The following is a 26,402-nucleotide window of genomic DNA, read 5'->3' as shown; positions in this document are numbered from 1 at the left end:
GCACCACTGCACTCCAGCCTGGGCGACAGAGCGAGACTCTGTCAAAAAAAAAATGCTGTGTGACCCTGAGAATTCTACCATTTACTGAACAAGCTCCCACTGCCAGGTTACATGCTGAGAATTTTTTTTTTTTTTTTTTTTTTTTTTTTTTTTTTTTTTTTTTGAGACGGAGTCTCGCTCTGTCGCCCAGGCTGGAGTGCAGTGGCCGGATCTCAGCTCACTGCAAGCTCCGCCTCCCGGGTTCACGCCATTCTCCTGCCTCAGCCTCCCGAGTAGCTGGGACTACAGGCGCCCACAACCGCGCCCGGCTAATTTTTTGTATTTTTAGTAGAGACGGGGTTTCACCGTGGTCTCGATCTCCTGACCTTGTGATCCGCCCGCCTCGGCCTCCCAAAGTGCTGGGATTACAGGCGTGAGCCACCGCGCCCGGCCACATGCTGAGAATTTAACATGTATGTTTTCATTTAATCCCTATGACATAGATTTTATTATTATTTTCATTTTATTTACCAGAAAACTGAGCTGAGAATTTAACATGTATGTTTTCATTTAATCCCTATGACATAGATTTTATTATTATTTTCATTTTATTTACCAGAAAACTGAGGTTCAGAAATGTAAGCTATTTGCCTATGGTCTCAAAGTCAATAGTTGATGGATACGGATATGAACTGAGGTCAGCTCCAGGCTCAAGGTCTCTGCTAACACTGTCCTTAGCAAGGTTTCTCTGAAGAGCCTCTTTACTCACAGGCTGATCGGCAAAGGTTTCCTAAATATGGTTAAGAATCAATAACCGGGCCGGGCGCGGCGGCTCAAGCCTGTAATCCCAGCACTTTGGGAGGCCGAGACGGGCGGATCACGAGGTCAAGAGATCGAGACCATCCTGGCGAACACGGTGAAACCCCGTCTCTACTAAATAGTACAAAAAACTAGCTGGGCGAGGTGGCGGGCGCCTGTAGTCCCAGCTACTCGGGAGGCTGAGGCAGGAGAATGGCGGGAACCCGGGAGGCGGAGCTTGCAGTGAGCTGAGATCCGGCCACTGCACTCCAGCCTGGGCGACAGAGCGAGACTCCGTCTCAAAAAAAAAAAAAAAAAAAAAAAAAATCAATAACCATTAAAAATCCCTCACCCTACAAGAAACCCCAACAAAAAAACTGGAGCAGTGAAATTAACAAGCAATACACAGAAATGGAAGTACTGATAAGAAAAATAGTTTACCACCCTAGTAATCAAAGAAAAACAAAATTAGATGTGTGTATTCCTTTTGGTTTATCAGATTGGAAAATATTTTTTTTTAAAAGAAAAATGTAATTATCTTGTAATGACTGCATTAAAAATCTAGGGCATAATTAACTTAATTTACTCCAAATTTGTTGCTACTGTGTTCATAGCACGGACTTTTTCCATTTTCAACTCAACATGTTACGCTTGGGGTAGTTTATTACAATGAACAATAAGCATTCTCATAATTGCCAAGATAAGCCAAGTGCAAAACAGCAAGGGCGGAGACAGAAGGCAGCAGGTGGCCCCACTCGTTCGCGACTCCGGGAACGCCAAGCCTCTGCCCTTAGGAACCTGGGGCGCGGCACGTGGGTCCGGGCCAGGGGTCGCGCCTGAGGCCGCCGACGTGGGGCGCGCGTGGGGACCACAACTCCCAGGCGCCCGCGCGCCGCCTCGCCCGGACCATGTGATCCGCGCGGCGCTGGTCGCGATCACGGCGGTGGCGGCGGCGGCTGAACTGACTCGGAGCGAGGAGACCCGAGCAAGGAGACCCGAGCGAGCAGACGCGGCCCTAACGCCCGCCCCGCGCGCTCACCATGGCGGTAAGTTCCGGGCGCTAGGGAGAGGAGGGGACGCGGGTGGGCGGCTGGGGCGGGGTCTCCTGGAGCTGCCATCTGGGCACCCCGAATCCTCGCTGTCGCTGGCCCGGGGCTGGTGAGGGGTGTGTTGACAGCATTGCCAACAGCCGGAACAGGGTTGGGGGGACGCGGCAGGTACAGGTTGCCGTGGCTTTGTGGTTTTCCTCTATTTGTCCCTCCTGCTGGGAGGCAGTCCGGCTAGGCGAGCAGTTACCGAGGGCCCGCGGTGGCGCGGCTTGAGAGTGGGGGCGCGGTGGCTGAAGATAGCTGGGTCCGGGGTCCCCAGTCCCGGACCTCTGGCCGGCGCCCCAGGGCGGAGGGCAGCGCCTTGGGAGATTCCAGGTAGGCTTCCACGAAAGGGAAAGCCCCGGCGCATTTCAGCCTGCAGCCCGGCGCGCACACTGCTCTTGTTAAGTTTGTAGCCTGATTCTTTGGGGAATAAAACAGACCCAGCTCCTTTCCAGCTTCCCTGCACTTTCAGTCAGAAAACAGCGTTTCGGACAAGCTGTTTTTCTTGGTAGGGTTCACCTGGGCTGGAGAGAACGACAGCTTACAAGACTCGTTCGTCTTTGAAGAAGTCATATCATTTTCTTCATCCCATGAAGAATGTCATAGAATTTAAGATACAGGAGGCCCAGCCTGGGCAACATAGCTAGACCCCGTCTCTACAAAAATTAGCCACAAGTGGTGGCAGGCGCCTGTAATCCTAGCTACTCTGGAGGCTGAGGCAGGAGGATGAGGATAATTGCTTGAGCCCTGAAGTTCTAGGCTGTAGTGAGCCATGACCTTCAGCCTGGGCAACAGAACAAGACGTTCCCAAACAAACAAACAAACAACACACAAAACAAAAAACAAAAAAGATATAGGAAGTCTATATAGGCCGTTTAGTCAAATGATCAACTGTCCTTTAAAAAGGGAAATAGATGGAAAGCACTTGCAAAATTTCCCCAGCCAGTCAGCCTAGCACTGGGACCTTCATCTCCTTCCCAACCCTTGTTTACAAAAAAGGAAGCTTTTCTCAAAGTGTAAGTAACCTCAAATGAAAAATAAAGAAGAAAACAAGTTCCAGGGATTGCTCCCTCCTTCACCACAGCCCCGCCCTGAAAAAAGCACAAATCAGTTAAACTGTCAGAGGCCAAGATTCATCCCAAGGAGGAAAACAAGATTGGGGCCCTGCCCCCTGCCTATCTGACCACAAAGTCTTTTAATTGAAAACTGTAGCCCAGATCGCTTCTCTCAAGTCAGGGTGTGCTGATTTCCATCTTTTCCTCTAGCAAAAAGGCAAAAGTAGAAAGGGTTGAGTGACAGGTGAATCTTTGTCCCTCCGGGGCTTCGGACTCCGTAGGTACTTCCAGTCCTGAACATACCATACAGTTCATCTTCCCAGCTGTCTCCTGCTTCTCTGACTTCAGGACTGTCCTAGCCAACTGCTCTCTGGCCAGGGCAGGTGTCTCTCAGGCAGCTTTAGTCCCCAGCACCCCCAGGGAGCCTCCACTGTCCCTCTCTTTCTGACCTACAACCTGTTGTAATTACTTGCTCACTTAAATGTCCCCCATCATAGACAGGTAGCTCCCTAAAGGCCAAAGACTTGTCCCATTCATCTCTGTATCGCAAGGGTCTGCACAGCCCTAGCACAACAAAAAGAAATCTTTCAAATTACTCTTACTGTTCCGTGGGGGTTCAGGTCTATGACAAAACATGTCTGGGCTGTTTTGGGCTCCTAAGGTAACTGGCTCAGGCCCAAGGATGATAGAAGGAAACTAGTTGTGGCAACTCCCTGACTGATTAATTAGCCACTAGGGACATTCCATTCATGCCATCTGCTTTACCAAATGGACTCAGAGAAGGGGTGATCCACGGGCGTCACCCCTACCTCCACCTGGCAGAGATGGTGCTAGTGGCTTCTGCTGAGGATGAGGCCATCTCCAGTGTAAATGGAGTTTCACAGTATTGTTCGTACCTGTTTGCTTTTGTATATCAATCTTGTGTAAACATTTTGCTATGTCAACACATGTTTTTTGAAAGCCTAACAGGAGAGATCTCTGAGCAGTAGGACTCAAAATGATGTTTTACTTTCTTTTCGGTACTCTGTCAGCTTTTTACATTGAGCTAGTGCCATTGGGTTGGGGGAGGGGGGCGGATGTAAAAGCTATTCTTATTTTTAAACTCTTCAACATTTTTAAAACTCTTCAACATGATTTTTATCATGTTGTGATGTGACCGCCTAGATTTCCATTTTGAGGCTCTCATATAATTTACTTGACCAGTCCCTGTTGGTTGACAGGAGACCATCATGGTTCCTATGATTTCTCAAAGTGTGACCCCCACAAACACCTGTCCCAGAAACACCCAGAGTACTTGTTGTACACTAAGGTTTGAGAACCAGTACAGGCTTTCCAGAAAGCTCTCTGGCTCTGGGCACCTGATTGCTGAGTGACCGTGGGGAGATAAGTGGGCCTTTCTGTGCCTTCCTTGTTAATTTAAAGAGGTTAATAATAGTAGGCACCTGCAGAGATGTCACAGGGAGTGAGGCATAAAAAATGGAAGGTGAACACGGTGCAGGCACATGCAGGCCCTCAGGAGACACGGAGCTGTGTGGCTGTTCTCTCCAATCAGATGCTTTCACATTTCTTTCTCTGTCCTGCAGCTCCACCATCTCCAGTGAGCCCAGTCCCTGGGTAGGCGCAGGCAGGGGTTGGTGACACAAATCAGACCCCCTTTGGCACTGAAAGGCATGTTAGCTGTGTGTAGGGAGTAGAACAGCCAGGTTAGTCCCAGGTCTCTACCAAACCCAAAGCTGCAGTGTCCAAATCTGAGAGGAGATGCATAGATGTGGTGCCCCGTCCAACCTGGAAACAGAGGCACACTCACTGTTTGTTTTGTTTTGTTTTGTTTTTTGTTTTTTTGAGACAGAGTCTTGTTCTATTACCCAGGCTGCAGTGCAGTGGCACGATCTTGGCTCACTGCAACCTCCACCTCCTGGACTCAAGTGATCCTCCCACCTCAGCACCTCCCAAGTAGCTGGGACTACAGGCACGTGCCACCACGCCCAACTAATCTTCGTATTTTTCGTAGAGACTGGGTTTTGCCATGTTGCCCAGGCTAGCACTTTTTTCTTTTACAAGGTTTCAGGAAAACAGTAGATAGAGCTCAAGATGGGAGCCTGTGAAAGTGAGGCCAAACCAAAGGAAAGGGTTCCTAGAGTCCTATCCTCATCTTACAGATGAAGAGACTGGGGTCCACAGGGGGCTTTCTGTGTGTCTGCAGCTCAAGGCCACGCAACTGGTTCCTGGCAGAGCTGGGAGGCAGATCCAGGCAGTGCAGCTTTAGAAACCGTGTCCCTAACCACTAGCCTTGCTGCCTGTGTTCAAACTGCAACCAGGTGAACTGAGCCTCAGAATCTCCTCAAGGGGGCTGGTTAATATCTATGTCTTCCCTGCCTCCTGTGGCTCTGCCCCTGGACTCTAATTAGGGGCCTGGAATCTGCACTTTTAATAAGGCCCTGGAGTCTAAGCAGCTGCTGCTATCCCTCTACACTAAGCCACTTGCCAGTGTGTGTGGAGCTCATGACTGGCCTGTGGTTTCCCAGTGATTCACCCGGGACTGATTCTGCCTCTGCGGATTTGGCTATAACAGCATCGTCATCCACACCTGTGATCCACTCCAGTGTCCTCCCTCCCACCCTATCCTCTTTGCCTTTTCATCCTGTTGTACCACTGTTGTCCCTGGGCTCTGGTCTTACTCTCCCATCCCCAGACTGGTCCTTGTTTGTTTCCTTTATTTAAGGTGTACTCTTCACCTTTCTCAGGAAATACGGGCCAGCTACTGGCTGAGCATCCTTGAGGGGCTAAGCATGACTATCCTAATTGCACAGAGACTTTTTCTCATACATTCCTTCCCCTCCCCAATTTCTTCCCATATTTTGTTCCAAAGTGGCCATATCAGCTTCTTCTGCTATTTGCATATCTTCCTGAAATGTTAAAACAACCAAAAGACAGCACAGCCCTCCTCTCTGTCTAGTATTGCACAAGAAAGTGGGCTCTTCTCTGCGATGTAGCATCTGTTTTCCTCTTGCCAAATGAGGGCCTGGTAAGAAGACCCAGGATCCAGTCCTGATGCTGCCACCAACTCACAATGTGACCCTGGGCATGTCACAACTGCCCCTTGGACTTCTGGTGCTCCCCTGAGAAGCTGCATTGAGAGCAGTTAGGAGCACAGAATCTGAAGCCAGCCCACCCAGGCAAAATTCTAGCTAGCAACTTGGCAAGCTACCTAACTTCTCTCTGCCTTAGTATTCTCATCTATGAAATGGAGCTAAGAATCATCATCCCCTCCCCTTGAAATTAAGTGAGTTAAGACATACAACTTTTTAAAATTATACTTTAAGTTCCAGGGTACATGTGCACAATGTGCAGTTTTGTTACATATGTATACATGTGCCATGTTGGTGTGCTGCACCCATTAACTCGTCATTTACATTAGGTATATCTCCTAATGCTATCCCTCCCCCTTCCCTCCTCCCCACAATAGGCCCCGGTGTGTGATGTTCCCCTTCCTGTGTCCAAGTGATCTCATTGTTCAATTCCCACCTATGAAGACATATAACATTTTTAGAAGAGTGCCTGGCACAGAATAATTAGTAAGTGTCATTTCCTTCCCAAGTATGAAAAAAGACGGTTGCTCTAGATTAGTACTTCCTAGAGGATAGTCTATGAGATTCTCTCCCAGAGGACACTCAGCAAGAAAAAAGGGAGGAGAGAGTTACAGGCTTTCAGAGGTACAGGCTTCTGGCAGTGCTGAAAGCTGTTAAACCTTTTGTCCAATTCCAGTCTCTCCCAAACTCCCTTGACCACAGAATCCATTTTCCCCAGTATCCTGTGCTTCTCCCATGGAACACTTCTGAGAAACACCCCTCCAGGTTTGACATGTATGGGGAAAAAAAGGCACTGGGGTTATTGAGCCCTTACTGTGTGTCACTTTGTGTGGATGGCTTTGCAGAGTTTTCCCCCAGCTCCCCTCGGAGGGAACTGAGACCAGAGAGAGGCTGTGGCTAACAAATCTGTTTTGTTCCAAATCCTAGACTCAGTCTACTATTATTTACTATCTCCTTTGGTCCTAAATATTGAGAGGGGGAGGATTGGAGACGACTAGAACATGCAAGGCCCGTGGTTTAGGGCTGTCATCTGCAAGCAGAAGTTTGTGGCTCTGGTTTCCGGGAGGCTACGGGATACCCACATGGCACAGCTTCCTGACAAAATGGCAGCTAATCAAATCTGCCTATCCTTCCACCCCCCACTGACGTTTGCCTCTACCGGAACTCCTTTTCTGTAAGAACTGATGGCCTCCACAGCCTTCACAAGAACCCAGTCTCAGTGGGTTCATATCTTCCTCCCTTGAACACAAACTAAGAGTAATCACGCTTCTAAGGAAGTCGGGCAAATCCCTTTCTCTGTCTGTATTCATTTCCCTCATCTGGAAATGAGAGGCGATGGAGAGGGACTGAAGTTGGGCCAAATCAGCATTTTTCAAACTGAGTTTCAGCAGAGCTTAGATTTCTCTCCCCTCTTCATCCTGAGCCCTATGTTTTATATCACAGAATTACAAGAAAGATTTAAATTGGCTAGTGTTCCCTGGCAAAAAAAGTTGAAAGCCATGGGACTAAAAACTCTGAGGATACTTCTATCTAGTGCTGACATTCAAGGATTCTAATATTTGGCCATTGTCTTAGAAGGCAAAGGCTTCCACGAGCTGATTACAACTCAGCCAGGATCTCCTTAGCTGGGTAACACTGACAGTGTTTGCTGAACTGCTTGTGCTGGCTGAGAAGGGCTTACCTGGGGACCAGAGGCTGCCTTCCCTTCCCTGAGAGAGTGAACTAACTGATAGATCTGTTGGGTCCTCATCTTTCCAAACAGTCGTTAAGCCTGGTGTGGGCGTCTAAATTTACCATCCAGCTCCCACCGTACCCTCTTCTCTTGGAGACTGGGAGGAAGCACCGTGTCCTGGAATGTCCAGGGCTCTGGAATCCAGCTAGACACAGGTTTGAATCCCAGCTCTGCCAACTTACTAGCTTTGGGACCACCAGCAAATTACTTCTCTAAGGCTAGTTTCCCTAGCTTTCCTTCCTATAAAATGGGCCTAACTGTCCCTGTCACACAGAGGACTATTATGACAATGAAATGAGATGATGTAGAAAAAGCCCTTGATGCCACCCTGAACACAGCGTGGAGCAAGCACCCTTTGAAAAGGCATCTGACAGGCACTGCATGGTCACTGCTTTTACCTGCAGTCTTTCCTGTAAGGTTGTGAACTCACCAGGGTCAGATACATGAATCTGCCTCCAAAATGCCGGGCACACGAACTGGGCTCAGCAAATGTATAGTGAATGAGTGGACAGATGTGGAGTACAGTGAAGACAGCTGCCTCTGGGCCCCTTGACGATAAACACTGTGGGATCTGTCTAGACTCCGCAGAACAAAGAGGACTCTAGGTTCCCATCACACGGGAGCCCGTCTCGGAGCTGCAGTAGAATGGCTAGGGCCCCAGGGGGTAAGAGGAGGCAGTTGCACCTGCACTTGGACGGCATGGAGGGGACATCCCCACATAGTCTGAGGACACTGTCACATCCCGAGCCAGTTGGCCCAGTGAGGATGGGCACTCCCACACCTCTATTCTCATATGGAGCAGGGCCAGCTCACTTATAGCTCTGCTGCTGACCCTCCTGGGCAAGTCTCAGCTCTTTATGGCCTCAGTTGGCCCTGATGACTTCTGATGGCCCTTTTGACACTTCCAAAGACTCCATTTTTCTGGACTCCCGGAGGAGGCGCTGGAGAGCATTAAGGACCATGACTTCCACTGCCCCGCGCCCCATGATGCCGATTCCCTTCTCTTTCAGATGCATTTCATCTTCTCAGATACGGTGGTGCTTCTGTTTGATTTCTGGAGTGTCCACAGTCCTGCTGGTAAGAATTGGGAAGCTCAAACTTGTAGCTTGGAAAGCCTTGTAGCACGAGGCAAGGGAGAATCCGGGTTCTCTTGATTCTCGGTGGGCATTTAAGTGAGGCTGATTCCTCTGGCATAAACACTGAGCAGGAACTTCACATTCATAATTCCATTTGCAACCACTCCCTTTCAGATCGCAAAGGGCACCATTATCTTACTGATCCTCACAAAGGCCGAGAGAGGCAGGGAGGCAGCTTTTCTCTCTGTTACAGGGGAAGAAACTAAAGCCCAGAGACAGGAAGAGAGACTCATGCAGGGTCACACAGTAAGTATGCATCAGAGCCACAACTAGATCAAGGCTTCCGGGAGCCACTTGGCACCTTCCTTATCCAGCGTTCATTGTTCTGCACCAGTTCAGAAGTCCACAGCAGCTGCTGGAGATGAGACACCAGTTTGAAAGGGAAGAATATTCCTTTGATTTGAAAAGGCAGAGTTTGTCACTAATTCATGAAAAAGTTATTTTTCAAGTTAAATAACTGCATCTTAAAAATAGACTGGAAACAGCCCAAATGCCCGTTATTGCGGGTGCAGATTAAATAAAGTATGGTCATCCCTACAATGGGCTACCATTTCTTGTTATCTATTGCTAAATAAACAGTGGCTTACAACAAGTCATTTTATCATTCTCTCTCAAGGTGCTATGAGTTGACTGGACCCAGCTGAGTGGTCCTCACTCAAGGTCTCTCATGCAGTATAGTCAGACTGTGGCTGGAAGTAGGGTCATTTGGAAGAGTTCCTCACTCTCATGCCAAGTGGCTGATACTGGTTGTTAGCTAGGACCTCAGCTGGAGTTGTTGGCTGAACACCTACGTGTGGCATCTCCTATGGCTTGGGCTTCCTCATGGCAGAGTGGCTAGATTCCAAGATCGAGTGTCGCAAGAGAACAAGGTAGAAGTATGTGGAATTTTCAAGACCTAGCCTTGGAAATCAGATAGCATTACTTCTGCCTTCTTTGGCTGAAGCAGTCACGAAGGTCTTCCTAGGCTAAAGGAGAGGGAACAAACATGGACCCCACTGCTTGATGGCAAGAATGTTGACATCATAAGAAGGGGATGTGGGGTTGGATATATTGGAGTGGCTGTCTTTGTAAAATATAATCTATCACAGATACGATGAAGCCACTGGGGAAAAGGTAAATCTGTGTGAACTGAGGTAAAACTGGATGATAAAGTCAAATGCAAAGGAGTATGTGTAGATAGGATGCTGTCATTTGGACAAACAGAGGCTGATATATACATTGAGCAACAGAGGTTGCTCTGAGGAGGAGAATTGGGGTGAAGGGAGATTGGGGTGGGAAGAAAACTGATTTTTCTTTTTTTTTTAAATGGAGTCTCTGTCGCCCAGGCTGGCATGCAGTGGCACGATCTTGGCTTACTGCAACCTCTACCTCCCAGGTTCAAGCAATTCTCTTGCCTCAGCCTCCCGAGTAGCTGGGACTACAGGCATGCACCACAATGCCCAGCTAATATTTTTGTATTTTCAGTAGAGACGGGGTTTCACCATGTTGGCCAGGCTGGTCTCAAACTCCTGACCTCAAGTGATCCACCTGCCTCGGCCTCCCAAAGTGCTGGGATTACAGATATGAGCTACCACACCTGGCCTGAATTTTCACTGTATTCTTTTTTGCACTGTTTGAAGTTTCACCATGTACATGAAATTACCTATAATTTTATATTTTAAAAACCTGCATCTATCAGATGATTTTCTCCGGGGAGCCTTTGGGAAAAAAAACCCGACTGTTTTTCCTTTTCTTACACTCAACACACTTCTGTGACCAGATGTGTAGGCTTTCCCTCAGTGACCAATTTTCTGATACCAGCTGGGTGTCCTACAACTCAGTTCAAATCTGACACTAACCAGAGTTAGTGCAGATCCCACAGGTTAAGGGCACAGTCCCACAAGGCTGCCCCCTGCTTCAGGCACCAATCGCAAGTCCCAGCTTGTCTCCCGTACTTCTGGCCAACTGACTATACATCGGGGTTCCCATAACACCTTCGTTGGGGTCAATTATTTGCTAGAATGGTTCACAACACTCAAGGAAACACTTTAAAAGAGTACAAATGGGCCAGGTGCGGTGGCTCATGCCTGTAATCCCAGCACTTTGGGAGGCCAAGGCGAGTGGATCACCTGAGGTTAGGAGTTCAAGACCAGCCTGACCAACATGGTGAAATCCCGTCTCTACTAAAAATACAAAAAAATTAGCCAGGCGTGGTGGGGGGTGCCTGTAATCCCAGCTACTTGGGAGGCTGAGGCAAGAGAATTGTTTGAACCCAGGAGGCAGAGGTTGCAGTGAGCCAAGATTGCGCCACTGTACTCCAGCCTGGGCAACAGAGCGAGACTCCATCTCGAAAAAAATAAAAAGTACAATGAATAGCTGGGAGGAAAAGATGCATGGAGCAAGGCATGTAGGAAGGGGTTCAGAGCCTCCAGGCCCTCCCTGGGCTTGCCACCTTCCAGGTACCCCCATGTGTTCAGCAGCTGGAAGCTTTTCAAATCCTGTCCTTTTAAAGAAATTATTCATATATAATAGTTGTACATGTTTTGGGGTACATGGGATATTTTGATACCTATATACAATATGCAATGATCAAATCAGGGTAACTGGGGTGTTTATCACCTCAAACATTTATCTTTGTGTTGGAAACATTACAATTCTATTTTGAAATATACAATAAATTATGGTTAACTATAATTTCCCTACTGTACTGTTGAATACAACAACTTATTCCTTCTAACTGCATTCTTTTGGGTTTCTATGGAGTCTTCATATAGAGGCATGATTGATGACCTCACTGGCCACTGGTGATCAATTCAACCTTCAGTCCGTCTCTCCTTCCAGAGGTAGGAAGTGGGCTGAAAGTGCCAACCTCCAAGCACAAGGTTGGCTCCCCTGGCAACCAGCCCCCATCCAGAGCCCATCCAGGAGCCTCAGCCATCAGTCATCTCATTAGCATATAAAAAGACACCACTTCAGAGTTTCCAAGGGCTCTAGAAGTCGTGTGCCAGGAAACCAGGGCAGAAACAGGATATATATCTCTTATTATGTTGCAGAGTCCAGTAAAATACTTTAGCTGGACCGCTTATTATCCCTCTTAGTGAAACGAAAGTAGTAATTAAGTTATATTTTACACAGCAGCTCTAATAAGCACTTTATATTTTCTGTAAAATAATTTATTGGGTTTTTCCCCTAATATAAAAGTAATATATATAAAAGAAACCTTAGAAAGTTAGGCAAGAATATAAAAACCATCCGTATCCTACTTTGCTGAGATAACTATTACTCTTGTGCTGTTTATCTTTCCTTCTAGACGTTTTTCGCGTACTTACATATAAACAGGACCTTGCAGTACTCATCCCTTAACAAGAAGTCACAACAGATTTGTGCAGCCTGCCAGGGGAGTGGCTGGGGTGATGGCACATGGCTTCTTCAGTCTCAGCCCCTGGCTTTTTCAGGCGGCTTCTCTTCCTTATCTCAAAGCCACACTCCAGTAGGCCAATCCTGCTAAGAAAGGTCTGGTGAAGACAGTGCAGAAGTTCAGAGCTCAGCAAGGGTGGGGAAGAAGATGCAAGAGAGAGGTGGATGGAGTGGATTCCATGAACAGGTGGAGGTGCTGGAAGGGAAACAGTGCTGGCCTGGCCAGGTCTCCACAACTCTGCCTCCTTTGACAGGCATGGCCCTTTCGGTGTTGGTGCTCCTGCTCCTGGCTGTACTGTATGAAGGCATCAAGGTTGGCAAAGCCAAGCTGCTCCACCAGGTGCTGGTGAACCTGCCTACCTCTATCAGCCAGCAGACCATCGCAGAGACAGACGGAGACTCTGCAGGCTCAGATTCATCCCCTGTTGGCAGAACCCACCACAGGTACAGGCAGTGGGTATGGGAAAGGGGCAGAGGCCTCACATTCACCCTGGGAGACAGGCTGGCCTGGACAGCATTAGCCCCACTTCACAGAGGGGACAGTAAGGCCCAGGGAAGGACCAGGACTTGCCAACAAATGGTTATAAATAGCCAAGTCAACTAGAGCTTATGTCTCCTGATGCCCAGGCCAAAGCACTCTCTGTGAACAGCCACTTGAAAGGCTCAGAAGGCTTTCTTTAGGGAACTGTGATCTTCAGATGCAGGCCCCTATCTAGCAACTGGGGTGGCCACCCACCCTCCCCCAAATCTCACCAGTTCCATGGGTCACTAGGCTCCCATATCCAGGAGGGGATCTGCAGCTGTCCTGAAGCAATGTATCCCACTTGGTGGGAGGAGGAAGACAAGCTCTCCTCTCCTCCCTTCCCACTCAAATCAGGCAACCATTTAGGGTCCCTGTTCTGCCCTCTGCCCGGCCCCAGCCTCACCTGTGCTTAATAAGCCTGCCCACTCCATCACTAGCCACCCTACATGGGTGTCTCAGATCTTCACAACTGTACTGCAAGGGAGGTATTCTCATTCCTGTTTTACTGATAAGGAGTCTTGAGTTCAGAGAGGTTAAGACATCTGTCTAGGCCACTTTTAGTAAGTGGCAGGACTAGGAACTGATATGTCACCTAAGTCCATGCTTTTTCTTTCCATTGTCATACTGCCTCCCAAAGTAGATTCATGGGGAAAATATGCCTTACTGATGATTTTCTTATTCCTTATCAGAAAGACAGATTACAGATACCTTCATTTTCCCCTTTGTCTAGGATGCCAGGAAGCTCGGCACCAAATGTAGTGAAGATATGTCTCTTTAAAAAGAAATCTCTTGAGTTTTTTCTGGGGGTGGGGGGGGGTGGGGGGGGCAGAAAGAAATCTCTCCTGGGTTAAGCATATAAGTTATAAATAATCAGGTCACATAACTCAACAGCTTTCTACTCCCTGATATCAACTCCCAGCTTCCTCATTACCAGCTCATTACCAGGATTAACTTGCTTCTCCTTTTTATCTAGGTGGTATTTGTGTCACTTTGGCCAGTCTCTAATCCATGTCATCCAGGTGGTCATCGGCTACTTCATCATGCTGGCCGTAATGTCCTACAACACCTGGATTTTCCTTGGTGTGGTCCTGGGCTCTGCTGTGGGCTACTACCTAGCTTACCCACTTCTCAGCACAGCTTAGCTGGTGAGGAATGTGCAGGCACTGAGGCTGGAGGGACACAGGGACCCCTCTTCCAGACACTACTTCCAACTGCCCTTTCTTCTGATGGCTATTCCTCCACCTTATTCCCAGCCCCTGGAAACTTTGAGCTGAAGCCAGCACTTTCTCCCTGGAGTTTGGAGGCCATTGTATCAACCTTCCTTCTCAGCCAGCCTGCATAGGGCCCAGGCCTGGTCTTGTGTCTTAAGATGGCTGCTGTGACCAAAGGGAGAATGGAGAGAACAGGGGTGGCAGGGTTACTGAGCCCATGACAATGCATTTCTGTGACTCAAACCAGGAATTTCCAAAGATTTCAAGCCAGGGAGAAGGGTTCTTGGTGATGCAGGGCATGGAACCTGGACACCCTCAGCTCTCCTGCTTTGTGCCTTATCTACAGGAGCATCGCCCATTGGACTTCCTGACCTCTTCTGTCTTTGAGGGACAGAGACCAAGCTAGATCTTTTTTTCTCACCTTTCTGCCTTTGGAACACATGAAGATCATCTCTTCTATGGATCATGTTGACAAACTTTATTTTTCCCATTGAACTCCTAGTTGGCAATTTTGCACATTCATACAAAAAAAATTTTAATGAAATGATTTCATTTTATTCATGATGGATGGCAGCAACTGCTGAGACCTACTTCCCTTTCCTTGGGGGAGAATAAGTGACAGCTGATTAAAGACAGAGACACAGGACTGCTCTCAGGCTCCTGGTTTATTCTCTGATAGACTGAGCTCCTTCCACCAGAAGGCACTGCCTGCAGGAAGAAGATCATCTGATGGCCGTGCGTGTCTGGGAAGCTCTTCATGGCCTTAATGCCCTTCTTTATCCTCATCTTTCCTCTCTGCAAAACAAAAAACTGCATCTAATAATGTTCAATACTTAATGTTCTCTATTTATTACTTACTGCTTACTCGTAATGATCTGGTGGGGAAACATGATTCATTCACTTAAAATATTGATTAAGCCATGGCAGGTACTGACTGAAGATGCAATCCAACCAAAGCCATTACATTTTTTAAGTTAGATGGGACTCTCTGGATAGTTGAACCTCTTCACTTTATAAAAAAGGAAAGAGAAAAATCACTGCTGTATACTAAATACCTCACAGACTAGATGAAAAGATGGTTGTAAGCTTTGGGAATTAAAAACAAATACATTTTAGTAAATATGTATTTTTAAATAGTCTATGACTGTTCTGTTCTCCTCATTCCAACAGAAAGCACCTGAACCCTTATAACAACTGCAGAGGGTGAGTGGGGCTAATAGAGCTGGTAGTGCTCTTTATAAGCCTGTCTGAGAACAGAGTCCATCCACCTACTACAAAGACAACTCTGCTCAGGGAAACCCAGCCCTGAAATGCTGCACCCAGGTAGACACCCCAGAATGCCAACTGAGGCAAGTCGTTCTTCATTCATATAACAAGTATTAATTGAGTACATGCTATAAGAAAAGTAACTGTCACACAGACTATAAACACCTGTGTTGGCACAATTATTTAGCATCTTCTCTACCTGTGGGCAGAAGCAAATATAATAGCCACTAGTTAATATATAATAAGAAATAACTGCCCTAGAAAGTAGAGTATGTCACACCTTTAGGATTGATCAGGGCATTCCCCCATGTTTGCAGGGAATTGGAAAGCTGCCTGGTGTCTCAATAAGTTTAAGATTTTGTAGAGCAGGTGTGTTCTCACTGATGGAGTGTCAACAGTCCATCTCGTAAAACTCTTCAGTTTGACAATCTCTTTAAATGTGGTTAGACACTTGCAGTTTTTATAGAATAGAGGACTTAATTTTTTTTTTTCTTTTTAAGAATCTATGCTTTAGAGGCCGGGTGTGGTGGCTTACACCTGTAATCTCAACACTTTGGGAGGGCGAGGCAGGAGGATCACTTGAGGCCAGGAGTTCAAGACCAGCCTGGCCAACATGGTGAAACCCTATCTGTATTAGAAACACGAAAGTTAGCTAGGCGTGGTGGCAGGCACCTGCAATCCCAGCTACTCAGGAGGCTGAGGCAGGAGAATCACTTGAACCTGGGAGGTGGAGGTTGCAGTGAACCGAGATCATGCCACTGCACTCCAGCCTGGGTGACAGAGCGAGACTCCATCTCAAAAAAAAAAAAAAAAAAAAAATATATATATATATATATATATATATATATATATATATCTGTGCTTTAGAAACAGTGATTATATGGGTAGACCTAGTAGGCAGTCCATTGCTTCACTCTTCAGAGCCCAGTCACAAAAGGTGATGTTTTTCCTAAATTCCTAATTAAAAATTTTTTTAAATTTAACAAATATCTGGCCGGGTGCAGTGGCTCATGCCTGTAATCCCAGCACTTTGGGAGGCAGAGGTGGGCAGATCACGAGGTCAGGAGATCAAGACCAACCTGGCTAACACGGTGAAACCCTGTCTCTACTAAAAATACAAAAAATTAGCCAGGCATGGTGGTGGGCGCCTGTAGTCCCAGCTACTTGGGAGGCTGAGGCAGGAGAATGGCGTGAACCCAGGGGGGCGGAGCTTGCAGTGAGCCGAGATGGCGCCACTGCACTCCAGTCTGGGTGACAGAGTAAGACTCTGACTCAAAAACAAACAAATATCTATATAGTGCTTATTCTTTGTTAGGCAGTCTTCTAAGCACTTTGCAAAAATTAACTCATTTAATCTTCATGACAAGGCAGAAACTATTTCTGTCCTCATCTTAGAAATGAGAAGCTCAGGCACAGAGAAGTTAAGTAAAGTCACTAGTTAATAAGTGGCAGAGCCGGGATTCAGAGCCAGGCAGCCTGACCCCAAGTCCATTTCTTCATCAAGTCAGATGAGGGGGCCAAGGCTGAAAGGGTAAGTAACTTGGCTAACACCACACAGCACCCAGTGGAACAGGGATGTGAACGCAGATCATGTTCTTTCTATTTTACCATTAATGGTGGAAATTCTGTTTCAGAAGATCTGAGGTGGAGCCCAGAAGCCTGTGTTTCTAAAAGCATCACCGCCCCTTCCCCCAACCAGTGACAGTCAGGCAGGGAATGCTGCTGTGCTGACCAACAGCCCAGGCTCTGGAATCAGATGGCCAGGATTTGAATTCTTGTGCTGAGGCTTCCTAGCTATGTAACTTTGGGCAAATTACTTTACCTCTCTAAGTCTCAGTTTTCTCTATAAAATGGTGATAACACTGTCTTCTGCAGTGGTTGCTGGAGATAAGCCAGTCTGTATAAAGTGCCAAACGGCACTGCCTTTTGTTAAGCAACAAAGAAATAATTAGTTCTCACTGCCCCCCAGGCCCGCACCTGGGAGACATCCAAAGCCTGCAAGGATGATGCCAGGCCAGATGAAGTGGAATTTTGAGTCCTATCTTGTAAACATTTAAAATCAAGGAACATTTTTATTAAAATTATTCTATTTTTTAAAAGACTGATTGCATGATCTTTGGAAGATCCTGGAATCAAGAAAATGACCACAAATATTTTCTCACTGCTCTTCTCTGCATTAGTCCTGGTCCCATGAGTTCTAAGGGAATGGAAGCTGCTCTCAAAGTGAAGAATCCCTCAGGTGCCATGAACAATGGAAAGAAGGGACCCTCCCACCTTCTCTGCATGGCTTCCTAGACTGCAGGACTAAGCCTGCAGGAGCAAGAGAGCCATCATGCCCCAGGGATGGGCTAGTACTACAGTGGTGACTTTCTTTGAAAGCCTAAAAGTTCCAGGGTTAGGTAACAAAGGGAGTAAATACGCCACAACGTTCTGTGCACGTTAACTGACCCAGATCTGTAAGACTCCTACCCTTAGATTCCCATAAAGGAGCACAGACAGCCCTTGGAACCAAACTCAATTTCTCTAGGGCTTGAGTCAAGGGCTTGAGTCAAGTTTCATTATAGACATTCATTTTAGTTTTATTTTCAAATAGTCATTGGCCTCTTATATCAGATTTAAGGCAGAGAAGAAGATACATGTCCCAGGACTATAGGCCAGGCTGTTAACTGCACCGGGATTAAGATGGTGTAATCTCCCTTGGTTCTACCAGGAAGACCTCAACCCAGGTGACTTGACTTGTTGCCGGGGCACAGTTGAGCACTGGATTCAGGTAGAGGAGGGCTCCCAGGTCAGTCTGAGAGTTAATGAAGAGATTTAAAAGTCTGGCAGAGGACAAGACTCTTACAGGTGACTGGCTGGAGGGGAATCTACCAGTCCTTCTTCCAACTTGCTGCTGAAAATCCAGTGTTTTTGAAGATGGTTATGATCCTCTTCACCAGGTCTGGTGGGGGTGGGGCTCAGAAGGTGGCCGAGCCACTGTCTGAGCCCAAACTATTGTTCCCAGAATGCTCACCTTGACCTCACCCTGTGGCTCACCTAGACCCAGGGCTGGCTGTGCAAAATCATGCTTAGGGAAGGGTTGCAGAGAAACCTTTGCACCAGTTTCCTGGGTCTTCATCCCAGCCAGTCAATGTCATCGTCATCATCATCATCTCCAAAAAGGGGTGTTGGGGGTGGGCGTCCCTTCATGCTCTGATAAAACAGGAAAGAGCAGTCAGTCCTCACTTGTCCCTGCACCACTCAACTTTCCACCTGTGAGTGGAAGCAATCCAACTTCTGTTCCCAGCTCTGGTTCAGAAAGGAGGTTGTACTGACAGGGCCAACTCTGAGGCCAGCAAACCTAGGCTTTCAGATAAAGCTGAGACAAGCAGGTAGAGAAGGGAGGCCATCTTTTCAACAGAGACAAAAGACGAACTTTGTTTGGCTGATCTTGTCATTTATTTGTGAAGCACATGTATTGATTTGACAGGTTTTCCTCTCATGCAGTAACTTACATATTTTGTGTGAAGAAAGAAGGGTCAAAGAGGAAACACTGGAGCAGGAGAAAGAAACAGAAGCAAAGCAGCCCTGAGAGAGCGAGAGGAAGTGGGAAGTAGGGAGGTTGGGAAGAAGACAACCACATATGAAAAAACACTGTTGTTGTGGCCTAAGGTGGCCTGACTGGCTCTGGGTGTGATCTCATCATTTGAAAAAGAGTTGAACGTGGAGGCTTGGCCAACTGGAGAATCCTAAGAGATGAAGAACACGGAGCCACAGCCCCCCACACCTCTAGCCTGACTGGCACTACCCTTGCTCCTCCCAGCTAAGGTAGTGGGGTTGAAAGGGACTGATGGGCCATAAGAGACCCACTCTTTTCACAACTTGAGCTCCTGACCTTTCTCCTCTGGATTGGCAAGGGAACAGGACCTACCCGGCTAGAAGGGATTGATGCTAGAGACAGGCACGAACCGAAGAGTCTCTACTAAGGCATTCTCTGCTCTGGTGAGCTACTGCCAACCAGGATCCATCTTCACAGGGCCAGGCAAAAGGGAAGGCAGTGTGATGTGTACACAAGTCTCTGGGCAATTCCCATGTCACTACCAATTAACCAGACCTCGTACTTCTCTCCGGACATCAATGAAGTGATCTCTAACTCTGACAGTACAGGATTTTCAAGTGTGGCTCACAGCTTCTGTTTTGTCCTGACTAAAGTTCTGGTTCCACATTTACTAGCTATATAAGCTTAGTTAAATTATTTAATCTTCCTGAGCCTCAGCCCTCTGATCTATAAAATGGGATAAAAGTACCTAACTCATTGGATTGGTAGAAGATTAAATGAGAACATTTGTGAAGTCGTTTTCAGAGTACCCAAGAAATACATGTTAACTTGACAGTATTGATACTAATACCAGTAAAATACTGGTATTGGTACTAATACCAACAATATAATCAAAAGCTTCCAACTATATTTAGGGCAGTCACTTAGAATATACTCAGTTGGGTTTTCCCCCTTTTCTTCCTTTTGTTTTAGGGCAGAATTGGTATTCTGGATTCTCAAATGAAAATTTAACTCTTGGGAAGAAAGGCTAATGGAAGGAACTGGTACATTCCCCAAAGGAACACAGGCAAGAGGGAAGGGCTCTGGTACATACAAGCTGGAGTCCAGATCTATCACAGCTCTCTGCTCAAGGTTTTGGCAAAAGGCAAAATCCACTCTGACTGATACATGAGGGGACAAAATTTGCCCCATTCACTCTCATATTTCTGTCCTTTGGATGGACTGAGCCTGAAGCCCACCTGTGTTCTCCATATGCATTTCAGAGCCATCAGAATGGCCTAGGGACAGCCAGAACGGTTGTAACCGAGCACAGTAGGGAACTGCAGATGCGAGAAGCGGGGTTCTAATTCAGTCCCTATCAGTGCCCTCCTCTCCTGGCCTTCACTCTTGTTCTCTGTTAAATGAAGCTGTGCTATTAATACTGAACCCATTTTGTGCCCAGGGATATTGTGACGACAAAACAAGGCAGGAGGAAAGCGGGCTAAGTGGAAAATGCTCAGGAACAGGCAGTCTTTACAGGAGCCTGGGGGTTAGTCCTAGCTTTGCCATTAACTCACTCTGTGGCTTTGGGTAAATCATCCTTTTGAGCCTCAGGTTCTTTATCTATGAATAAGGATGCCAGGCAAGATGATCTTCAAAGTCCTTTCCAATTCTAAAATATAAATAATATCCCAGCAGATTTGGGGAAACCTAAGGCTTCGGCATTCCAATATAGGACTAAGCAGCTCAGCTTTCTTGCTCTCAGGGAACGAATTCCTGCATGGACAGAGACTATGATTCTTTCTCAAAAGTAAAGTGGTATGTGACTGTCCCCTAATCTGCTTACAGAGCTGCGCCCTCCCAGCCCAGCCCCAAGCCTGCTCCCACAGGGCCCTGCACACAGAGCCCAGGGAGTGGGCCACCAACAGGCTCCATTTCTCTTCTCAGAGCCAGTGGGGAAGAGCCCCCAGGTGGCTGCGTGAGGACTTGACAGTGCCTGGGATTTCCTTACCACCTCGTCTTCATCTTCCTCCTCAGGCTGTGCTTTGGGCCTCAGAGCTTTCAGAGCTGCCCCTTTAGACAGTTCATCCTCTTCATCCCGAGAGAGACTGAAGGAGAATCAAGTCATAGAAAATGTTACTGTTCCTGCTCCAGGTCACACTGCCCACCACCTACAAGGGTCACCGGCCCTTGGGTAAGGATTCAACAGCGTTGGTGACTGCCCAGGAATTCCTCCCACCTCCGCTGCCACCATCTCTTCCCACACCCTACAGTGGCCCCCTTCAGAACCTACAGCCAGAGTCATCTTTTCAATGTGACCTCAGAATCCTACCCTAGCCACCCTATCTAAAGTGGAACAACTCCTTTAGAATAGTGCCCTGTTTCTTTTTTAAAAGGACTTACTATACTTTTATAATATATAAGTATGTATTTGTTTGTTTTCTCCACTTGACTGTCACTCCTTAAACTCAAGAACCAAACCTGCCTTGCCTACCACACTACGGCAGCTCTCGCCACACTACCGCAGCACCCGCCACACTACCGCAGCGCCCGCCACACTACCGCAGCGCCCGCCACACTACCGCAGCGCCCGCCACACTACCGCAGCGCCCGCTGCACTATCGCAGTGCCCACCACATTATCATAGTGCCTACCACAGAGCCTTCTACGTGGTAGGTGTTGCTGAATTAATACATCAACTAATGAATGAAGACATCAGTAAATTAGTCTCTGAGGGATGAGTTGCCAGCCCTGGAAAAAACAGAGACACTCCTCACCACAGATAGCCACCCTGTCCCTGAAGCAGTGCTCAGAGGAACATACCTGGAATGCTGGGAATGATGGCTGGATCTGAGGGCTGCTCCTGCAACTGTGGAACCTGCCTCTGTGCTCAACAGCTCCTCGTGGGGACCAGTGGAGCTAGTGACATCATCTTTCTTGAGCTGTGGAGGCTGAGGCTCTCCTGGGCTTTCAGGCCCTAAGGCCAGTGGGTCCCCCTTCTCGGGGTCTGAAGTCAGGGACAGTCTTGTGGAGCTTTCTTGTAGTGGGCCATCTGGTGCTACTTCTCTGACACAGACCTTTCCTGGTGGGTTGTTGGGCTTAGCTGCCACTGGGCTGGGAGCAAGTGACTCCTCACACTCAGAGTCCATGGTTCCAGGGCCTGGGGGCTCAGGTGGAATTGAAGTCGGGGGCCCCAGAACTCTGTGGGATGGGATGCAAGACAGTTCGGGTGGAAGGGAACCATCTTTTATTTCTGAGAGTGCCTCTGCTTCTGAGTCCCCTTTCCTTCTGTGTACATCATCCTCAGAAGTGGTGAGGGCCTGAGGAGGCAACGGGACAGCTTCCTCGACCACTTGCTCTGAAGGCACCACGGGGGATTCTGGCCTCTCCCTATTCAGGGGTGCTTGAGGCTGCCCAGAACTGGCTGAGGCTGACTGCTCCTGGGAAGGTCTCCGTGGCTGCTCTTCTGCTTTTTCTTCTTCTTCTTCACTGCTGCTCTCTTCCTTCTCTTGCTCCTGTTGGTTTAACAGCTGAAGAGTCACCATCTGTTCAAAAGCCAAGGAGGAGATGATCACTGAAAGGAACACAGTAGCCACTACTAATTCTTATTAACACTACTGGTCATCTAGTTTAAATGACCTTGCTTCTTTTCTGTTAAAAGAGGCTGACTGTATCTGTCAAGTCACTCCAGGAATCCTAATTACTGAGGAACAGTCCTGAATAATTTTCTTTTTTTTTTCTTTGGAGACAGGGTCTTGCTCTGTTATCCAGGCTGAAGTGCAGTCGGGGGTAATCATGGCTCACTATAGTCTTGAACTTCTGGGCTCAAGTGATCCTCCAGCCTCAGTCTCCCAAGTAGCTGGGACTACAGGCACATGCCACCATACCCGGCTAATTTTTTAATTTTAGTAGAGACAAAGTCTCATTATGTTGCCCAACCTGGTCTCGAGTTCCTGGCCTCAAGCAGTCCTCCCACCTTTGCCTCCCAAAGTGCTGGGATTACAAGCATGAGCCACTGTGCCTTCCTTGAACAATTATTTTATTCATGATCCCTTAGCAAGTACTTAAGCAACAAAACGCCCATTCCGATGAAACAATCGACAGCTGGCTGGCTGTACCTTGATCGTATTCATGATGGTTCCCAGAATGGTCCTGCCATTGTAAGATTCCTCCAGCTCAAACTCTCTCCGTAAGGACTGGAACACCTGGTTCATGATCTTCTTGACCTGTGTGAACATCAAAACACATGCTGCCAAAATCAAGTCACTAAAGGATGCATTAAATCCCAGAGAGGTGTTTGGAAGGCCAAAATGAAGCCATCTTAGATCTCTACATGGATACCGCTGGTCATAAGCAGAGACACTGAAGTCTGTCACTGTGGAGAGGATGATATTAAATAATGAGCAGCATTTTGACAGAAGGGCTAGTCATGAGAGTTACCTATTAAGCGCAGGCAGGCTGTGGTCCGTGTGCCCAGGACTGCTTAAAGACCATTGCTTAATGTCCCCCTCCCACTGTGAGCACCACTAGGAGCTGCCATAGGCTCTAAGGGTCAGAGGCCAGTGGATGCTGGGCACACGCCCCAAGTCCCATTCTCTCCTGTGGTTAGAGGCCCTTTCTATACCTGTCAAAACCTCAGAAAGATAGGGTTCTTTTGGGTTTGCCATTTAATATATAAGTATGTATTTGTTTTCCCCACTAGACTGTAAGCTCCTTAAACTCAAGAAACCAAATCTGGGCCGTGCACGGTAGCTCACGCCTGTAATCCCAGCACTCTGGGAGGCTGAGGCAGGCGGATCACAAGGTCAAGAGATTGAGACCATCCTGGCCAACATGGTGAAACCCCATCTCTACTAAAAATATAAAAATTAGCTGGGTGTGGTGGCGCATGCCTGTAGTCCCAGCTACTCAGGAGGCTGCGGCAGGAGAATCGCTTGAACCTGGGAGGCAGAGGTTGCAGTGAGCCAGGATCGCGCCACTGCACTCTAGCCTGGCAAAAAAGCGAGACTCCGTCTTAAACACAAGCAAACACCAAATCTGGTTCATTTTAAAGTCATCAGACAAATAAAACATCACTAAAGTTAGAAAAAGAGCTACTAACACAACATACTGGCCATGTTCTTTCTGAATGCTTCTCCTTTGAAATACCAGCTCACCTTCTCCGAAGGGTCAGATGCAGCAGCTTCAACCCCAGACATCTGGGACTTGTTCTTCTCTAGTTCCTTGACGTGCTGTTCATTTTGCTTGGTGAGAGCTGTAATTTGGGCCTGGAGGGCTAAACACTGCAAAACAAACAGACTGTGGCTGTGGCCTCAGGAACCTGGATTACCAGGTGAAGGTCAGAAAACCCAGGGGGAGGAGAACCACCCTAAACATCAAGTCTCTTTCTCTCTCTCTTTTTTTTTTTTTTTGCATATAATAAAAAGACAATTTTATTTCAGATTCTTTTCTTCTTATCATTATACTTTAAGTTCTAGAGTACATGTGCACAACGTGCAGGTTTGATACACAGGTATACATGTGCAATGTTGGTTTGCTGCACCCACCAACTCATCATTTATATTAGGTCTATCTCCTAATGCTATCCCTCCCCCAGTCCCCCACCCTCTGACAGGCCCTGGTGTGTGATGTTCCCCGCCCTGTGTCCAAGTATTCTCATTGATCAATTCCCACCTATGAGTGAGAACATGCAGTGTTTGGTTTTCTGTCCTTTTGATAGTTTGCTGGGAATGATGGTTTCCAGCTTCATCCATGTCCCTGCAAAGGACATGAACTCATCCTTTTTTATGGCTGCATAGCATTCCATGGTGTATATGTGCCACATTTTCTTAATCCAGTCTATCATTGATGGACATTTGGGTTGGTTCTAAGTCTTTGCTATTGTGAATACTGCCGCAATAAACATACATGTGCATGTGTCTTTATAGTAGCATGATTTATAATCCTTTGGGTATATAACCAGTAATGAGATGGCTGGGTCAAATGGTAATTCTAGTTCTAGATCCTTGAGGAATCACCACACTGTCTTCCACAATGGTTGAACTAATTTACGCTCCCACCAACAGTGTAAAAGCATTCCTATTTTTCCACATCCTCTCCGGCATCTCTAAACATCAAGTCTTAAGCTCACCTAGGTCTGTTGGTGTCCACTCCCTCAGCCCCCACCCAAGGCCCTCTGCCTCAGAGAATTCTATCTCCTCATCACTCAATTTCAACTCAAAACTTCACTTTCTCTTTCCCAAGAAGGTCGCTTGCCTTGTTCTTAATCAGGTCAAAAATATAATGAAAAAAGAGCAGGAGGGTAGGTAATAACTCTAGTCATTTAGACATAAACATTCAGCATTAACAGCAACCCATTTGTCTGCAAGATTGCCTCCAAGATCTCTGAGCCAAAAGTTTTCAATTGGACACTTTAGGGAAAGAAACTGACCTCGAATATGGACTTTCATACCATGACCCTAAGCCATGTCCCATCTCTTTCTTTTTCAGGCCTGATGATCCCACCACACCCCAGCCTCCAACTTATCTCAGTGCCTTTGCCCAAGATGTTCTGCCTCCTTTGCTGCCTTACCAAAGCTATTTGTCCTTCTTGGCTCTGCTCAAATGTCACCTCCTTTGGGAAACCTTCCCAGCTCTCCTGGGTACTTCCTCTTCTGGGCCCCACAGCACTTAACGCCTATCTTTGTTTCTTTGTCTCCCTTTCTTGACTGTGAGATACGTGAGGGACAGGTTCCTTGTATGCACTTTCTTTAACACAGTGGATGGAATACAACTGACTCTCAATAAATATTTGTTTAATAAATGAAGGATCCAATAATAATGGAAAACATGTTCCAGAACACTGGTGCTGTTCTCTCTTTTTCCAGGTCACTGACCTATCACCCCAAATAAGTATGTAAAAGATACCTGACAAGCTAAAAACAAGTGTGGTTTTGTCTTCTAGCTATTAATAACTTTTAGGCTTAGAAGGATCAACAGGACTCAAACAGCCTGCTTGCCTCAAATTAACTGGGCTGCCTAAACTGTTTGGCTCAAGAAAAATATGTACCTTTTCCTGAAGTTGTACCAGCTTCTGCTGATAGGCATCTCTCTGTGCGCACACCTCCTGGTACTGCTGCAGGTGCTCATCCTTGGCGGAGGCCAACAAGTGTTCACATTTTGCTTCCCACTGGGTCTGTAGCTCAGCCTGTACTAAAGACAGCTGCCAAGAGAAAGTAATGACCATACCATCCTTGGGGGCAGGGGAGTGAGATTCCATTGCACCTAGGGAAGCCCATCTTTCAAAAAGCAAAAGAATAAGCTAACAGCCCAGATTTAACTGGGAAACTGTTTAAAAGACTCTCATTACTTTTAAAGTAAATGCACTTCCAAGATGTCATTGGTTGTCAGGACTCCAAAAGGTACTCCAAGCAGACAAAAGTGTGCCTATTTAGATAGGTTCCTGGAGGGCAGGGTCATGTGATCATTGCTTTTCAGGGTCTGAACCCTAAATTTTATAGGTTCAGAAACTTTTTTTCACCAAAATTCCCAGAGGTGGTCAAACCGAGGGCACCAATGAACTCTAATTAAACAAACATATGCATATAAATTTTAAACTTACAATGAGAAA

The 26,402-nt window shown here is 47.1% G+C and overlaps 2 protein-coding genes across 12 annotated transcripts in view; one reads left to right on the top strand and one right to left on the bottom strand.

Annotated features, from left to right (window-relative positions):
- The first annotated feature begins 1,716 nt into the window (after positions 1 to 1,716).
- SLC31A2 (solute carrier family 31 member 2) lies at positions 1,717 to 25,846 on the top strand. 9 transcript variants are annotated; one of them, XM_065530188.2, is made up of 6 exons: positions 1,717 to 1,823; positions 8,755 to 8,821; positions 11,623 to 11,702; positions 12,170 to 12,720; positions 13,773 to 13,944; positions 14,357 to 15,149. In XM_065530188.2, the coding sequence occupies exons 4-5, from the start codon at positions 12,425 to 12,427 to the stop codon at positions 13,939 to 13,941; spliced, it is 465 nt and encodes a 154-aa protein (XP_065386260.1). In that variant the 5' UTR covers positions 1,717 to 1,823; positions 8,755 to 8,821; positions 11,623 to 11,702; positions 12,170 to 12,424; the 3' UTR covers positions 13,942 to 13,944; positions 14,357 to 15,149. The 9 variants fall into 9 exon arrangements, with proteins under 9 accessions (XP_065386260.1, XP_065386262.1, XP_073872892.1 ...); XM_065530190.2 differs by lacking the exons at positions 13,773 to 13,944; positions 14,357 to 15,149 and adding an exon at positions 25,283 to 25,846 and having other exon boundaries at positions 12,531 to 12,720; XM_074016791.1 differs by lacking the exon at positions 11,623 to 11,702 and having other exon boundaries at positions 12,531 to 12,720.
- Positions 17,830 to 26,402, bottom strand: part of FKBP15 (FKBP prolyl isomerase family member 15) — a 55,280-nt gene continuing 46,707 nt past the window's right edge. For all 3 annotated transcript variants that reach the window (XR_012424459.1, XM_005581033.4, XM_074016790.1), the window contains exons 23-28: positions 25,842 to 25,994; positions 23,950 to 24,075; positions 22,912 to 23,019; positions 21,617 to 22,338; positions 20,805 to 20,901; positions 17,830 to 18,468 (exon numbers count right to left, since the gene is read on the bottom strand). Coding sequence is in view for 2 of the 3 variants with exons in the window: in XM_005581033.4 (XP_005581090.3) it covers positions 18,391 to 18,468; positions 20,805 to 20,901; positions 21,617 to 22,338; positions 22,912 to 23,019; positions 23,950 to 24,075; positions 25,842 to 25,994 (1,284 nt within the window). In the remaining variant the exon portion in view is untranslated. The remainder of the gene's footprint in view (positions 18,469 to 20,804; positions 20,902 to 21,616; positions 22,339 to 22,911; positions 23,020 to 23,949; positions 24,076 to 25,841; positions 25,995 to 26,402) is intronic.

The sequence above is a fragment of the Macaca fascicularis genome, chromosome 15, assembly GCF_037993035.2.
Source record: "Macaca fascicularis isolate 582-1 chromosome 15, T2T-MFA8v1.1".
Classification (NCBI taxonomy): domain Eukaryota; kingdom Metazoa; phylum Chordata; class Mammalia; order Primates; family Cercopithecidae; genus Macaca; species Macaca fascicularis.
This window is presented reverse-complemented; position numbering and strand designations above follow the sequence as displayed.

Excerpts from the sequence above, each read along its gene's own strand:
- SLC31A2 (XM_074016793.1), top strand. The coding sequence starts at position 12,425 with ATGCAAGAGAGAGGTGGATGGAGTGGATTCCATGAACAGGTGGAGGTG. Across the intron at positions 12,721-13,772 it reads GTTGGCAGAACCCACCACAG|GTGGTATTTGTGTCACTTTG; the intron begins GTACAGGCAGTG and ends CTTTTTATCTAG.